The sequence below is a fragment of the Peromyscus eremicus genome, chromosome 23, assembly GCF_949786415.1.
Source record: "Peromyscus eremicus chromosome 23, PerEre_H2_v1, whole genome shotgun sequence".
In the NCBI taxonomy this organism is placed as follows: domain Eukaryota; kingdom Metazoa; phylum Chordata; class Mammalia; order Rodentia; family Cricetidae; genus Peromyscus; species Peromyscus eremicus.
The window spans coordinates 28,271,711-28,288,809 of NC_081438.1; the positions used below are offsets into that span (position 1 = coordinate 28,271,711).

Consider the following 17,099-nt stretch of genomic DNA (forward strand, 5'->3'; position numbering starts at 1 on the left):
CCCGGTCTCGCCCTCCCTGGAGGGGGCGCGGCGGATGGAAGGCGAGAGAGGCCCCCAGCCAAGAGGTTTTTAATATTACACCTTAATAGGTTTCAGAAGGCCCCATGGAGAAATGCTAATAGGGCTGAAATGTCAGAACCGAGAGGGATTCAGCTCGCGCTCCGCCGACCTAATCCTTTTTTCTGCTCTGGTTTTTCTTGGGGGGTGGAGTGGATTTTTTTTTTCCTGCTCTGGTTTTCTTGGGGGGGGGTGGAGGGGGAAGGAGGGGCGCCCACGCCAAAAGGGGCTTTGGAGAGGGGCGCGCGGTGCGCACTCAGCCGCAGAGCCCCACAGCCCGGGTTTCTATAGGAACCCTTTTTATAAGATGCAACTCACCGCTGCCGGTCGCCGCGGCCTGTCCAAAATATTAAATAGCAAAGCCTTCTGACACCGCGTTTCAGGGAGGGGACCCGCAGGCTGGGGCAACAGGGAAAAAAAAAGTCGGTCGCCTGCCCACCCTACCAGACCGCGACTGCTGAGGGGACAAGGAATGAATCGCTGCTTTATTTTAAAGAAAAACAAAAAAGAGAGAGAGAGAGAAAACAGGCCTTGTTATTTCGGCGTCTGAACTGCGCGCTTTGGAGTGGCACCCTGGAGAGGGAGCACCAGGCGCGGGCGCAAAGAGCAGCCCACCGGCGGACGGCCCTGCCCGGCTAGCTTGTCACCTCCTCCCGCTGGAGGAAGCTGACAGGAGGCCTTGCAGAGCCCGGGATTGCGGCGACAACCATCTTCCTATATTTTGATCACTCAGCCCAGACGCAGGAGGAGGGGCTGGGATGGGGGGGGAGAAAGGGAGAAAGAGAAACGGGGGGGGGCTGCTGGAGCTGGTGAGGGAGGGCTGCCTAGAAACGGCTCGGAAAAATTCTCACCACCAGTTTTGATCATTCAGCCCCGCCGTGGGGAGCCTGGAAACTGCTGGAGCCCCGAGGTCCGTAATTGGTTTTATAGGAATGGCTGAGGGCCAAGGTGTTTACATGCGCGTGATGGGCGGCGCGCAGGGCCAATGCGCTGCGGCCGGGGGCTGGCCCGAAGGGGGGGGGCGTGCACCCGGGAACAATGCGTGTTTCTTCGCCTGCGAGGCTCCCCTCCCCCAACCCCTTCTACCCCCCCCCTCCGCTTTTTTTTTTTTTTTTTTTTTTTTTTTTTTTTTTTTTTTTTAGATCCAGCGAGAGGAACTTGAAAGGGGGGTTGTGTAATGTACCTTTTCCAATCCCGGGCTGTATATGGAGATTTGGGATTCTTTAAACCGGCGCTACCTGGATTTTATTAAAAAGCGGGGAGCTCGGCGGGAGGAAAGCTGGCTTTTCCGGGGGCTGCGGGAGCGGGGCCGCGGGAGGGCGGAGGAGTTGGCGCGCCGCGCGCCCGGCCCGGGGAGCGGTTTTCTACCAAAAAAAGGAAAGGCGGGCAAAAAGTGTGAGGCGGCTGCGGGTGGCGGAGGGGAGCGGCGGCCGAGGGATGGCGGGCAGTACGGGCGCCTAGCCGCGCCTGGAACCGCGGCGGTCGCCGGAGTCGCTGTCGGAGCCTGGAGCCCGGAGCCCCGCCGCGCCAGGTACGCTCCGGGCCCCGATGCTCCCTAAACTTGTGCAGCGCATCCTTCGGGCCCGTTGGGCAGGCGGGCCCTGAAACTGTCGGGGTCCCCAGAAGGGACGCGGAGGGCAGGGACCTGGGGGAGAGGGCGCGCCACTGCGCCCTGGGCTCCCACCCGAGCGCCTAGCCTGCAGCGCCGCCGAGGGCGGCGGTTCCCTACTCGGTTCCCGGCAGGCGGCGGGCTAGCCGGGGGACGCCGAGACGGTTTCGATTATAGGCTGTTTTTAATTAAAAGCCGGAATTCAGCCATTTTAGCTGCATTTAAGAGGAGAAAAGTAGAGGAGGACGCAGTGGAGCCCCGCAGATGGCCATGCCAGCTTCTCGGCCATCGCAAAGGCTGCTCTATAGGGCTGGCTTCACCCCGACTTCCTTAAAGTGGGGCGCCTGGGCAGTGCCTTTTTCAAAACGCTGCCTTTAAAGATTATATTTAAGTACGTGCGGGAAAGCTCCTCGAGTCTTTGAGACACGTATCCCGGGCTGTGGCGATCGTAGATTTTTTCAAAAATAAACGCGGATCTGGTAATCAGACCCTGATGAGAGCGAGGGAGGGTGAGGAAGAGGGGGTGTTTGTAACCAAAGCCACGTTAAAATAGGCGTCCTTAGCAAAGTTAAGGGAAGAGGACTTTGGGGTCTGGAGAAGGGCGGCCACCCGGGAGCCCGTGGCTTTGGCTTAGTCCTCGGCTACTAGAGCGCCCCGGGCCTCCCGGAATCAGATGATCTAGAGCTGCCTGGGGCTGGCGGATGGTCTGCGAGGGAAGGGTGGGCTCTCCGAGACTTCCTTCTGCCCCCCACGGGAAAACGACAGATCTTTTAAACAAACAGCTTAAACTGGAATTAGAAGGGTTTCTACCCGATGCTGGGGAAGCGCCCCGTTGCTGGCCCGCGCAACTAAGGTTTTCCTTTGTAGGTTATTTTGGGGGTGTGTGTGGGTCGCAAAGCTAGAGTAGAAGAGAGATCCTAGGAGCCCCCTTCTTTCTTTGACGATCCCCAAATCCTCCATACCAGGCCACGTCCTCCCGTCCTCGGGATTCCCAGGCCTGGGCGTTGGAAAATGAAACCAAATCTTGTTTTGAAGGAGTCTTTTTCCAGTCCGCGGGCGAGAATGCCACGTCTCGGGGACTCGGATTCTGCGACTCCCAGTGGCCCAACGGGGGCAGCAAGAGGGGGCGGTGATCTTCCTTTAAAAATAAGCCCGCTTTTGTATCTGACCTTGGTAAACAACAACAAAAAGCCTCGAAACCGAACACTATTATTATTATTTTTGTTAGCTGACAAGGGGATCCACAACTCGGGGGGAAAAAAGAGAGAGAGACGAGGGCCCCAAAAAGGTTAAACATTAAACTTTGCGGATCAGATAGTGGCATGGCGTTATGGACACATTTCGACCAACTCTAAAGAGTTTGCAGTTTTAAACCCCCGGAGCATGTGACGCCTGGGAAATAAAGCACTCTTCGGATTTGGATTTAGCTGAACGGGCGCGGTCGGCTGAGTGGCCTTCCCCAGTTTCAGGAGGACTTAACAGGCAGGAGTCCGGGTTGGGACGCAGCGCGCCGGGGCAGTTTTCCCAAGCCAGGTTCCTGGGAACCCCGAGCTGTTGGATTATAGGTCTTTGCATTTCGCGGAGAGGGGTCGGCGAATCCCGATTTTATTTCTAGCTAGCAGCTTGGTTCGCTACTCTCCGACTCTGAAGGGCGAGGCGACTTTCTGAAACTTGTTTTTGTTTTTTTTTTCTCCCCTCCTTTTTTCCCTTTCCTCCTCTTCTGTGACTTCCGCGGCTCATCTTATTCCCTCGCCAAGACGTCGTGTGCGCCTCCTCGCGCATCTCCGCTCGGCCGCCCGGAGGGGACTCACCGCGGGCTGTTCATGCGCCCCGGGCCGCTGGCCCGTGGTTGAGCGCAAGCCCCGCTGGCCGCCGCCATGCACGCCGCGGAGCGCCCGCCACCCGAGGACACTAGGACTACATCGAGGCCGAACTTTTAAGTCCAACTGAAGCAGGCCGGTTGGCCGGGTGGGGAGGCTGACCGCGGCACTCCCGCGGAGGATGGATGGCCGAGATTTCGGGCCCCAGCGGTCCGTCCACGGCCCCCCGCCGCCGCTGCTGTCCGGCCTGGCCATGGACAGCCACCGCGTGGGCGCGGCCACCGCCGGACGCTTGCCCTCCTCGGGCTTGCCAGGTCCTTTGCCGCCCGGGAAATACATGGCTGGTCTCAACCTGCACCCGCACCCGGGTAAGTGTTGCTCACTGAGCTGGCACCCACCCTCCTGCTTTGAGGCGGGTCCTGGGGAGGGAGCCCGGGGCAGACCTCCGCGGCTGGAATTGAGAGCCTCTGTCCTGTTTCACCGGAGTGTGCAGGAGGCTCCTCTCCCAGCGCAGAGGTCGGTCCCGAGGCTCTAGGAAGACAGTCTCGGTTTCTGTCTCTGGGGTACCAGATAGTCTCAGTCTTCCCGAGGCTCAAGTGTCTGCAGTCACAGCCACCCTGAGGGAATCCCAGTCCAAGCGCTCTTGAGGAAGTGGAGTTTGCAAAAATAAATAAATGAGTAATAATAAATAAATAAATAAAATAAATGTAGGCGAGAAAACAACGTGTCGGCTCCGCACCTCCGAAGACAGCCGTTCCCGGATCATTTCCTTGGCGAGCTCTCTTCGTTGCATGGGTTCTGTACCCTCGTGGAGCCGCTTCCTGGGCGATTCCACAACTCGGAGGGTAGGGTGGGGAAATGAAGGAGAATAGGAACACCAGTTTTAGGAGCCTGATCTGTGGTGACCCTTAAGATTCTGGGGACCTGGTTATTTGGAAGAAATGAGTGTACCTGGTCTGTACAACCCAGCCGCCAGTCCGACTGAGCCCGGGCTGCACTGGATACCTTGCGGTGGCGCATGGGAGGTGGTGGCTGAGAAGGCCCAGACCCTCACCAGTTTCCCCGGGCTACTCCGGGAAAAAGCAGAGGGCCAGGCAGGGCCGAGCCAAGCCTTGGCCACTGCGCGCCGCAAGAGAGGGAGCCTGGGATCTGCAGACCTGCCTGCTGGCGGCTCCGTGAGCCGGTCCCTCCTCCCCGGCCGCTCCTCGCTTCTGCGCCTGGCTTAAGGAGAACGCTCCAGCTCTTCCTTAAAAAGCACCACCTTGTCGATTTCACAGGGACCCCGCTCTTCTTGTCCCTGGAACAAGTCTTGGAACAGACACCCTGGGGGCCCACAGCCACCACTTAAGTTTCTCTCTCTGCCCGCCAGGGTGACCAAGGCTCGCCGACTTGGCCTCTGCCTTTGATTTTTCTCCTGGAACTTTTCTAGAATCGGGAGTCTGGGACTCAGCGGGACAAAGGGCCTTTGTGAAGCGCCTAGCGGGGGAGGGGCGAGTGGAGATCCCTGCCGGCGGGGGCGCAGGGACCCGGGTCACCTCCCCCGGTGCGCGTGTGCCCCTTGAGAGCTGGAGGTGCGTCCGCACGGGGGGAGGTGGTGACAAGACCGGATTCGTACAGGAATGGTGCCCTGTGACCCAAGTGGGTCATCAGAGACCACTCCCAAGGCATGATTTGGGAATGGCCTTGGGATACAAAGGCCATTTGGGCCAACCCCTCTTGAGCGTCTATGAAAGGGGCCATTGGAGGTTCATGGATGTGTGAATTTGCGTGCTTTTGGGGGGTCCCTGGGTTAGTTGGTCTGGCTGGAGGTGGTGGCAGGGGCTCCTCTTGTGGCCTGGGAATCTGACCTCAGGGTATTCCTGGCTGGCTGAGTCTCAGCTTGTCGCCTGCTTCAGGTTTGCCTGGGATCTGGCCCAGACCTGACTGAGAGCAGTGCCGACAGCCACTCCTTGCCGGTGCACAGCCTTTTCCAACACTGATAGCACAGCATAGTTAGACTGCCTCCCGTGCCTAACCCCCATCTGGTGGATGGGGTGGCTGTGGTGCAGACTAGGAAGTCCAGCTGGAAGCCTCCTTGGAATCCTGTGTCGTGGCCTTCTGTGCTTGGAGCTGTGTGACTTATGCACAGGGTGGCTTGAGGGCGTGGAGGAAATGGAGGGAAAGCCACTGCAGTCCCCCTGAGGCCTTGCTTACCAGAGAGGGAAGAGTAGGGGCCCTCGAAGCTCTCTATTACTTCCCGCTGGCCCCATCTGTCCCCCGCTCCAGATGGGGCAGAGAGACCGGACCCCAGGTCAACGCCCAGAGCTGAAGCCACACTTAATCCCATTAACCACGACATGCGACTGCACCCCATTCATCCCCTAGGGATGATGGGGATAGAGATGGGAGACACCCCTCCCCCACTCCGCTTTCCTTGCGGGGGTGCAGGTGCAAGATCTTTTTACAGGGCACCACCCTGTGCTTTTTCTGGCTGCCAGCTCTTTAGATCTTACCAGCCTTCTCAGAGCCATCGTTATTTGTTTACTTTTGTATAAAAAAAAAAAAACAGAGAAGCTGAGCTATTTGCCAGGGTCACACAGCCTGGAGGGAAGAGAGTGTTTGTTACCACTGGGCTGGTCCCACTGGGGATGTGTGGATTTGCCCATGGCTTCTAGGGTCAGAAACATCTATGAAAGTCCACTAGGCAGAGGGAGCTTGGTCTGGTAACCTTGAGGGAGGAGGGCTGTTGAGTGAGGGCCCGCTGGAGGCAAAGCTGTCTGCTCTGATGTGGGTTTGGCTAAGGTCTCTCTCTAGTCCCTTCCTTAGAGGAAATAAAATAAAAAATAAAAACAAAAAACAAATGGGGTGCCAGGTATGGAGGCTCACACCTACAATCTCAGCACTCAAAGAGGCAAAGGCAGAAGGAACCAGGAGTTGGGGGCCAGCCTAGACTACATACCTGGACACACACACACACACACACACACACACACACACACACACACACGGTTTGGATTAAAGCAGGGGTGGTGGCTTCTTCCTTTTTCCTTGGCTATAAGCCCTGCTGTAGTTTGAGCAGTGACTATTCACAGCCTGTCAGTGAGCTGGACCAGTGGAGGGCCTGGGGGAGAATCTGTCTTTCAGTTAGTGTGCTGTTAGCAAGATCCCGCACCTGGATACTTATTTTCTCTGAACCCACACCCTGGACTGAATGAGGGGTGGGACTCAGGGCTCTGGACACAGGAGGCACTGCACTTTGACCTGGGCCTTCAACAATAGGCAGCTAACCATGGGCTCCAACTCCAACCGGGAGTCCACCCGGTTAGCCTACTGGGCTTGATTTAGAAAGATTAATCAGTTAGGACCGGCTGGTGGAAACAAGGAATCCAGAATAAGGGATTTCTCTCTCTTTCTTTCTTCCTTCCTTCCTTCCTTCCTTTCTTTCTTCGGTCAGAGGCAGCAAGGGAAGGCACGGGGAAGGTTCTGGAACCTAGAAGGGCCCCTTGGGTTCCCTGGTTCTTAGAATGGTCACCTCCTGTTCTTTTTTTTTAAAACATTTTAAATGTGTGTGTGTGTGTGTGTGTGCGCGTGTGCGTGCATGCGTGTGCGTGTGTGTGTGTGTGTGCGCGTGTGTGTGTGTGTGTGTGTGTGTGCGTGCGTGTGCACACCCCACTGCAGAGATCAGAGGACAGCTGTCTGCAGTCGATTCCCTCCTACCCCGTGGGTCCTGGGATCGAACTCAGGTGTGGCCTCGGGCCCACTTCAGCCTCTGAGTCACCTTGTCGGCACCTTTGGTACTTCGGCAACTGAAGCCTTGATTTTCTTCCTCCTTCACTTGTTCATTTGCTTAGCAAATGACTTCCAAGCATTTCCTGCTCACCGGGCATGGAACTGGGTCCTGGACCTGAGGCAGGGAACCAAACAGAAGTAAGGCTTTGCTCTTCCTTGGGGCTCACTTTCTAGTGTGGGAGCCAGGCAATAAACACACCAATCGGGAGGAAATCATTGTAAATGGGGACACAGGCCATGTAGAAAATAAAATGCCCTGGGTCTGCTGTGGCCCTTGGGGTGAAGGGCCGGGCCAGAGGGCTTGACCTCAGCCATCCCTAGAGTGAGCTCTTTTGTGTGTCTGAAGAGCCGAAGGATTGACAGAATGCAGAAGCAGAGAGCTTGGTGAGGTATCAGAGACTTGAGAGCCCTGGGATCCGTCAGCCCAGTGGGAGATAGAGTGTATGGGGCGGGGCAGATCTCACCCGGTCCCTGAAGAGCAGCAATGAAGTCTTGGAATTTTAAACAGCCATTTTACAAAACTGGCCTGGACTCTTAAAAAAAAAAGAAAAAAAGCCAGTGGTATGCAAGGTGGAGGTAGGCAGAGAGCCGTGACTGCTTAAGAGACAACGGAAAAAAATGGCCATGGCTACAGGCAGTGTGCAGCCCAAGACTGAATCTTGGTTTAAGGAAAAAAACCTGCTCCAAAGATTATGGAGGCAATTGGAGAAATTGGAATATGGCTGTAGATTAGCTGATAGTGATGAATCAACACCGTGTTCTCGGACACCAGTCACTGGGTTAAGCGCTATTTTCACTGTTTGGGAATAAGGATGCCAAAGTATTTAGGGCAGGGGATGCCATGTCTGCCGCTGTCTTGCGAATGGCTGGGATTGAAAAAAGGAATACTTTGAATTTAGATGTCTGGGCATGTTTGTGGGGGACCGTAGGTCATGTCAGATAACAAACAAAGTAAGAGGTATAGTGGAGTGATTGAAGCCCGTGAAGGTCACAGTAGTTATGGTAATGACTTCAAACTTCTCTGAATTTGAAATTCTTCCAGAGTGAGCATGTAAGGGCAAAGGGGAGGGGGGCTCCCTAGAATGGCTTAGTGGGTAAAGGAGCTTGTCAAACCCGGGGACCTGAGTTTGATCCCTGGGATTCACATGATAGAAGGAGAGAACGGATTCTGGGGAGTTTGTCCTCTGAACTCTAGAAGCATGTGTGTTTGCGTGCGTGCGTGCGTGCGCGCGCGCGCGCACACACACACACACACACACACAGAGAGAGAGAGAGAGAGAGAGAGAGAGAGAGAGAGAGAGAGAGAGAAAGAGAAAGAGAGATAGAGACACCCTGGCGTTTGGTCAGAGATGTTCATAGAAGATGGAAGGAAGTTTGATGGGACTCCCCCACCCCCTTTCTTTCTTTCTTTCTTTCTTTCTTTCTTTCTTTCTTTCTTTCTTTCTTTCTTTCTTTCTTTTTGTCTGTCTGTCTGTCTGTCTGTCTTTTAAAACAAAGTCTCAAAGTCCTGGCTGGCCTGGACTTCACTGTATAAACCAGGCTGGCCTCAATCTCAAGGAGATCCACCTACCTCTGCTTCCTGAGGGCAGGGATTAAAGGCCTTTTTTTTTTTTTTTTTTTTTTTTAGTTTTCGAGACAGGGTTTCTCTGTGTAGTCCTGGCTATCCTGGAACTAGCTCTGTAGACCAGGCTGTCCTCAAACTCACAGAGATCTGCCTCCCTCTGCCTCTGGAGTGCCGGGATTAAAGGCGTGTGTGCTCCGCCACTGCTCAGTGATTTTTTTTTGTTTGTTTGTTTTTCCTTTTAAGATAGAGTTTTATGTAGCCCAGGCTGCTCTGGAATTTATGATCCTTCTGCCTAAGACTCTGGAGTGCTGGTAATTGCCTGGGGGTGGTGGGACATATTTGTATTTTGTTGTTGTGGCTTTTTTTTTTTTTTTTTTTAAATAAGACAGGGTCTACTGCAGCCCAGGTGGGCCTCCAATTCACTACATAACTGAGAATGACCTTGAACTCATGATCCTGCCTCAGTCTACAAGTGTACCGCTTGATTTGGTTGTGGCCAGTTAGGGATGGATGGTCTTGACTCCTTTGGTGGACCTGATTTTGCTTCCATCTCATGATGTAGTTAGTATTCATAGTCTAGACTCTAGGCCGTCTACTGTTTACTAACCATGCATGAAACCCTGGGTTGGATTCCCCAGCCCTGCATTGTTGGCATATACTTTGTAATCCTGGTTTTCCTTCGGTGAAGATAGGTTGAGGCCAACTTGGGATTTGTGAGACCACTGTCTTAAAAACAAAAAAACAGAACAAAAGAAAAGCCCACCATCTGGAGTTAAGCCTCCCCCAGGGTCCTTTTATTTATTTTTGTATTGCTAGCAATGAAACCCAATGCCATATGCATAGACCACTGTATCAGATCCTCAACCCATGAAGGCCTGGGGACCTTAGCATACATGTTGCCCAGAGAGGCCTGGCATCTAACTTTGGTGGAAGTGAAAGCCATCATATAGTGAGATCCTGTCTCAAGATAAAAAGTAGGACTATGGAGATGCTGCTTAGTGGTAGCGGACCTGCCTAGATTCAGCTGGGGGTGTGACTCAGTGGTAGATGACCTGCCTAGAACCCCCCAGTGAGGATTTTGGTGCGTGGCTCAGAGGCTCACACACCTTTCCTAACAATTTTACACATTTCTCAGCAGGAGGTAGTTGAGGTTCTGAATCTGCAGTCTTTTGATAAGAAACTGCTTCTTCTGGAGGCTGGCTGTTTTAGGGCTGAGGTTTCTTTCTTGTTGTTTTTATGACATTTGTGTGTGTGTGTGTGTTCAAGTGTATGTTCAAAAGGACAATTTGCACAAATCAGTTCTCTCCTTGTACCATTTGGGTCCAGACGACCAAACTCAAGTCATCAGCTTTGGAGGCAAGTTGCCCGGTGAGCCATCACACCTGCCCAGGCCTGAGACTGAAGTCTTGATTTTCTGCCTGTGATGAGTCTGAGAGTCTCAATTTTCCCATCTGCAAAGTGGACCAATTAATACTGAAAGCTTCCTTGTCTTGTGATGTTTGATGGAGCAAGCTCAGGCCAGGTGCCTGACCCAAGCACAGCCCTCTGCAGAAGTCACTGAGAAAGTGATTGCTGTAATTACGGACATCATTAGTGGGGTGACTCACAGATTCCTCCGACTCATCCACACCTCTCCCTGGGCTTTGGAATTCCCTTCGAACTCTCTGGTGGAGCACAGTCCTTAGCCACCAGGGGCCAGCCTAAGCTTTGATTTTATTTTGGGTCTGGTGATTGACCCCAGGGCTTTGCAGCTACCACTGAGCAGTTCCCCAGGCCCTCATCGCTTATTTTATTCTTTTCCCTTTTTTGTATAATAGCCAAATTAAAATGCTTCCATTTTATGTAGCTCAAGCTCGCTTTGAACTCCTGATCCTCTTTCCTCTACATCCCAAGTGCTAGAATCACAAATATGTGCTATCAAACTCATACCCAGCCTTAGAATGCTTTCATCTCAAGTTTCTCGTTTATTTGACTTTTTTAGGGTCTCACTGTGTAGCCCAACTATAGCTCAGGTTTGCCTCAAAACTGGGAACTTTCTGCTTCCAATATTGCCACACCCAGTGGTATATGCCTTTAATCCCTGCATTTGTGGAGTTGGAGGCTAGCCTGGACTACATATTGAGAGAGTTTCAGGCCAGCTAGGGCTATATAATGAGACCCTGCCTCAAAAGAAATCAAAGTATAACACCAAGCAAGGCATGGTTGAGCATATATATATATATATATAGCTCAGTACATGTTTGTAGCCCTGGATTTATTTGATCAGTCATGGTGAAGCTCACGGTGGTGCATATGCCTGTAATCTAGTACTCAGAGGCCAGAGTAGTTCAAGGTCATCTTCTCTTGAGTACACAGTAAGTGTGAGGCCAACCATGCCTCAAAGAACAAAACCAAGTTGGATGTAATGGTGCTAATTTTATTTAAGATCCGCCTGGCTCTGCCTCCTGAGTGCTGGGATTAAAGGTGTGCGCCACCACCGCCGGGCAAGGTGCATAATTTTAATCTCAGCACTTGGGGGAGGCAGAGGCAGCTGGATCTCTGAATTCGAGGCCAGCCTGGTCTACAGAGAGAGTTCCAGGACAGCACAGCCAGGACTACACAGAGAAACCCTGTCTCCAACCTCCCCCCCGCCCCCCGCAAAAAAGGAAATAAAAAGAATAAAGAAAAAGAAAAAAGAGTATTAAAAATAATGAAGTGGAGGGGCTGGAGCAATGGCTCAGCAGTTACGAGCACTTTTTGCTCTTGCCGGGACCTGGGTTCAATTGCCAGCACTTATACAACAGCGCAACTATCTATCTATCTCTAACTCCAGTGCCACAGGATCCGATGCTGCCCTTTGACCTCTGTGGGCTCTGCGTGCATGTGATGGTGCAAAGACATACAAGGAAAGCACCATATACATAAAAAAAAGAGAAATAAAATAAAATGGAGTATGATAATAGGATATCTGAGAGATGTTTTTGAGGATTAAGTGGTGCAAATGAAGCATTTAATAACACTGTGCCTGATATATCATAGGGACCTAGTAAATGGTTATTATTGTGGTCACTATTTACTCCCTCCCTGGATTCAACCCCTATCCTGATCTAGATGGAATACAGTTTTGTTTAAGCCGGTTTTATTACTATGGCTTTATAAATTTTGTTCCTAGAGTCAATGATGTAGTAAAATTAATGTCTTCTGGAGTTACCTTTTTTTGTTTTGTTTTGGTTTTGGTTTTTCGAAACAGAGTTTCTCTGTGTAGCTTTGCGCCTTTCCTGGAACTGGCTCTGGAGACCAGGCTGGCCTGGAACTCACAGAGATCTGCCTGCCTCTGCCTCCCGAGTGCTGGGATTAAAGTTGTGCACCACCACTGGCTGGCTTTTTGTTTTTTCAAGAATCCCTGGGGGCGGGAGGAGGCAGGACAGGGGAATCTGTGGTTGGTATGTAAAATGAACAGAAAATCTTTCTCTTTTTTTAAAAAAGATTTATGTATATATTTATTTATTATGTATACAGCATGTATTCCTGCAGGCCAGAAGAGGGCACCAGATCTCATTACAGATGGTTGTGAGCCACTATGTGGTTGCTGGGAATTGAACACAGGACCTCTGGAAGAGCAGTCAGTGCTCTTAACCTCTGAGCCATCTCTCCAGCCCCGAAAAATCTCTTAATTTAAAAAAAAAAAAAAAAATCCTTGCCTTCTGGAGCTGGAGAAATGGCTCAGGGTTAAGAGCACTGGCTTGCTCTTCCAGAGGTCATGAATTCAATTCCCTATCTGGATACAGTAGTTTATGTTTAGCAGTATCTACTGCCCAAGTCACCCTTGTATTTTCTTGAAGGTTCTAGTCCTGGGTTATTCCGTCTTCCTTCATGTGGTTGTCTGCTGCTACTCTATTCCTTGATTTCAGGGCCTTCCTGTTTCCTTGTTTCTATGGAGCATGTCCAGCAGTTGCTTTCTGAGACATGGTGTTTTGAGGGCAGATCTTCTGAGGTCAAATGTGCCTGGAAAATGCCTTTAACCTGCCTTGACATGTTAGTGGTTAGTGATTTTACTAATTTCCACTATTCTAACGCTTTCAAAGGTTATGATGCTATGTCTACCCCTCCCCCTGCCTTTCCCCGTTTTGGTGGTGCTGTGGATCAAGGCAGTACGGTGTTTCATTATTATGTGTTTAGCTTGTGAACGATTATATGTACTTATTTTTTTATCCAGTGACAGTTTCGTTCATGTACATAATGAATTTTAGTCATTTGTACCCGCTCTCATCTACTTGCCCTTTTTTGAAGCTCAACTTCCCAGATCTTCCTCCTGTTTTCATGGCTTTTTTGTGCATGACCAGTCAGTTTAATTAAGAGTTTCTTTCTTGAGCTTGGGTGGCAGCTTACTTATTGGAACAGCTTAACCAGTGGCCATACCACTGAAGAAAACAACATGCCACCCCCTATGAACTGCCCACAGACCCTCAGAGCCTCACCCCCCTGGAACTCACTAGGTAGTCCAGGCTAGCCTTGAATTTAGAGTGCTAGGGTTAAAGGCGTGGACTGCTCACTTTGAATCTCGATCTCTGTATGCAAAGTGCCCCTCCTCCTGTAAATGCTTGATATCTTTTATGGCCTCACAATAGTGGCACACGTGGCTATGGAGACCCGGGGAAGGCTTGGCCTCTTCTAGCTGCGTGGGATGAACATTTTGCCTAACTGACCTGCCTTTTTCTCTCTACTAAAATGGCTGATAATAGTCGCTTTTCACGACTGTGTGGAGGCTAAGTGTGTTTAGGCGCAGAAGCACCTAGAGCGTTGCCTGGCTCAAAGAAAGCCTGAGCTGCGAATGGGGATTTTCTTCCCATCCTAGTTGTCTGGAGATTCTGTGCACAACTGACTGCCGTGGCCTCCTTTTGTGTCTGCTGTGCTGCATGCCCCGGCAGCCGGTCAGTCTTAGAATTCAGTTCTTCCAGTCTGAAATTGTTTTTGAGTTTCTATTTTTATTCATATTTGATCATTTCCTGCCCACCATTCTCTCTCCGTGCCAGGAGTGAGATATCTTGAGGCCCCTGCTCCGGTAAATACATTTTCTGTATCCTTTCTTTCTTTCTTTCTTTCTTTCTTTCTTTCTTTCTTTCTTTCTCTCTCTCTCTCTCTCTCCTCCTCTCTCCTCTCTTCTCTCTCTCTCTCTTTCTTTCTTTCTTTTTCTCTGAGACAGGACCTCAATATATTGCCCTAGCTAGCCTGGAGCTCTCAAACTCACAGAGATTCATCCATCTGGGTCTGCCTCCTGAGTGCTGGGATTAAAGGTCTCCAGGTCCAGATTTATCTTTTCTTTCCAAAAAAATTTCTTTTTTGGTATTACAGTTCTGTGTGTGTGTGTGTGTGTGTGTGTGTGTGTGTGTGTGTGTGTGATTCAGAGGACTTTTGAGAGTAGTTTCCTCTCCTGCCTGGTTTGGTCCTGGGATCTAACTCAGGTTGTCAGGTTTTGCTGCAATCGTCCTTACCCACTGAGCCGTCTCACCAGCCCACACCTGCTTTGCTTTTTATGTTTTGGCTTTTTGAGAAGGGGTTTTCCTGTGTAGCCCTGGCTATGCTGGAACTCACTCTGTAGATCAGGCTGGCCTGGAACTCAAAAATCTACCTGCCTCTGCCTCCTGAGTTCTGGGATTAAAGAACCCACCTGGTTTTCTTTGCTATTTTTTTGCCTTTCTATTTCTCAATCTTTCAAGATGTCCTCCTGTCCCCCCACCCCCCTTTGGTTTTTCGAGACAGGGTTTCTCTGTGTAACAGCCCTGGCTGTCCTGGAGCTCACTCTGTAGACCAGGCTGGCCTCCAACTCACAGAGATCCGCCTGCCCCTGCCTCCTGAATGCTAGGATTAAAGGCGTGCACCACCACCGCCCAGCTCAAAGATGTCTAGGATTTCTAACCCTTCACTATCGTTTTTGAAGTTGGCTGTCATTCATACATAGAATATATGTAATGTACACACACACTCCCCCGCTCCCCATGTAGTCCAGGCTGGTCTCAACTCGATATGTCCGTGAGGGCAACCTTCAGCTTCTAATCTTCCTGCCTCCATCTTCAGAGAGTGCTGGGATTACAGGTGTGTGCTCCCACAGCCAATTCTGGGGCTAGAACTTGGGTCTTCCTGAATGTCAGGCAAGCACTCTGCTCAGCCCTGTTATTGTTGCTGATGTCATCATAGCATCCCGTTCTTTCATGGCTGTGTTAGCTCTCGTGACTTGGATGGTAGTGACTGTGTGTGTGTGTGTGTGTGTGTGTGTGTGCGCGCGCGTGTGTGCGTGCGTGCGTGCGTGTGTGTGTGTGTGTGTGTGTGTGTGTTTGTGTATATATATATATATATATATATATATATATATATTTTTTTTTTTTTTCTTTTTTGGCTGGCTTGGAACTCACAAAGATCCGCCTGGCTCTGTCTCTGGGATTAAAGGCGAGTGCCACCATCGCCTGGCTGTGACTGTATTTTTTGTGAGGTTTCCTTTTTCCTGCCTTTTCTCTGTACCCTCTAGGTCTTTTGTCCTCTCTTGTCTTCTGGTTGGAAATGTGTAGTTATCTGTCTTGGAAGTCTCACTGCTTGGGAGGTAGAAGCAGGAGGGTCAGGAAAGAATTCAGGTCTAGTCTTAGGTCTGTATCAAGTTTGAGGGCAGCCTGGACCACGTGAGAATGTGTCTGAAAAATACGGACAGGTTAGAGCCCTTGCTACTTAAGCGTGAGGACCAGAGTTCGGATCCCAACACCCACTTGAAAAGCTGGGCAGGGCTGTGCCTGAGCTTCCGTTAGTTGGAGTGCTTTGGGGCGTGGAGACAGACGGTTTCTGGGCTTGCTGGCCTCCAGCCTGGCTCCAGGTTCAGTGAGGGAGCACTGAAGAGTGAGAGGAGAGGCCACCCAACCCATGCTATCTCTGTAAAAAGATACTCCCCCCACATGGTTGTTTTGAGACAATTGTTGCTGTGTGGCTGACCTCTGCCTCAGCCTTCTCCCCCAAGTGCCTGGATCACAGGGCCAGGCATATCTGGTACAGGCTTTTGCTGCTTTTCTTTTTGGCCTTGTATGACTCAGAAGTGAGAGTACGCTAGATGCTTAGGCGCCTGGGTTTCCGCCTGGCTCTGCCTCTGCCTAAACCCAACCTTGAGAATGTCTGTCTTTTTATAAGTTAATTCACTAATTTAACCATTGTTATTATTTGAGATAAGGTCTCTGACACACTTGTGTAGCCCTCTGTAGGTGAGGCTGGCCTTGAGCATCCTGCTTTCACCTGGAACTCCTGCCTCAGCCTTGGGCATGGAGGTGGGCAGAACCCCTCCCCCCATGAATTCCACCCTTTTATAGTTTCATCTTTGTCAGCAAGGGCTTGTGGGAGACTAAATTCTTCCATGAAAACGGCTCCTCAGGTATGGCAGACAGCCGTGGCCTTTGCTGGGCTTTCCATATGCCATGTTCTATCCCCTGCAGGGCAAACAAAACAAAACAGACCCTGCCCAATCAGCTGTGGTCTTAAGCACCTCCCTGCCCCCTGGGTTTTAGAGATGCCAGGGCCTCCAAGTTGGGAGGACCGGAAATATTCTAATTTGATTGCCTTGTCTATTTGTTTTGAGACAGCATCTCACTCAGCTCCTACTGGCCTCCAAGTTCTTGGGACATGCGCCATCATGCCTTGGTGGTTTTTTGTTTGTTTGTTTGTTTGTTTGATTTGGTTCTGGGAATGGAACACAGATGCTATATCAGCAGTCTGCCACTGTGCTACATCCCTGGCTTTGTTTGTTTGTTTATTTGTGTGTGTTGGTGTTTATTCAGAGGCAGGGTGTTAGTGTCCCAGGTTGACCTGGGCTTTCTCTGTGTAGCTACGTAGGATGGTCTTCTTGCAACCTGGGGTGCTAGGATAGGGTTATGTGTGCCACCAAGCCTGGTTTATGGGATGCTGGTGATTAGGCTAGAGTCACATACCCCCAGCCTTTTGTGTGTGTGTTTGTATTTTCGAGCGCGCGCGCGCGTGTGTGAAACTGGGTAATTGCAAAGTGTGTGTGCATGCATACGTGTATGTGTATGTGTAAAAACGTGGGCAAGAAAGAAGTGTGTGTAGAGGTCAGACAACTTGGGATATGGGCATTTGGTTTTTTTCCTTCCATCATGTGGGTCCCAGGGATCAAACTCAGATCATCAGGCTTGGCGGCAAGCTCCTCTACTTACTGAGCCATGTTGTCAACCCACAGAAGGAATTCTTAACTCTAAAGTTGTGCTACAGCTTCTGGTATGATGCCTCACTCTGAACCTACCGCTTTGCCCAAGCA

The 17,099-nt window shown here is 51.0% G+C and overlaps 1 protein-coding gene across 4 annotated transcripts in view; it reads left to right on the plus strand.

Annotated features, from left to right (window-relative positions):
• The first annotated feature begins 3,025 nt into the window (after window positions 1–3,025).
• Window positions 3,026–17,099, plus strand: part of Tnrc18 (trinucleotide repeat containing 18) — a 94,305-nt gene continuing 80,231 nt past the window's right edge. For 2 of the 4 annotated variants that reach the window (XM_059249653.1, XM_059249654.1), the window contains exon 1: window positions 3,032–3,854. In XM_059249653.1, coding sequence (XP_059105636.1) covers window positions 3,668–3,854 — 187 coding nt within the window. In that variant the 5' untranslated portion in view covers window positions 3,032–3,667. Of the gene's footprint in view, window positions 3,855–17,099 lie in introns of all 4 variants that reach the window. The other 2 variants (XM_059249655.1, XM_059249656.1) reach the window with 2 other exon arrangements.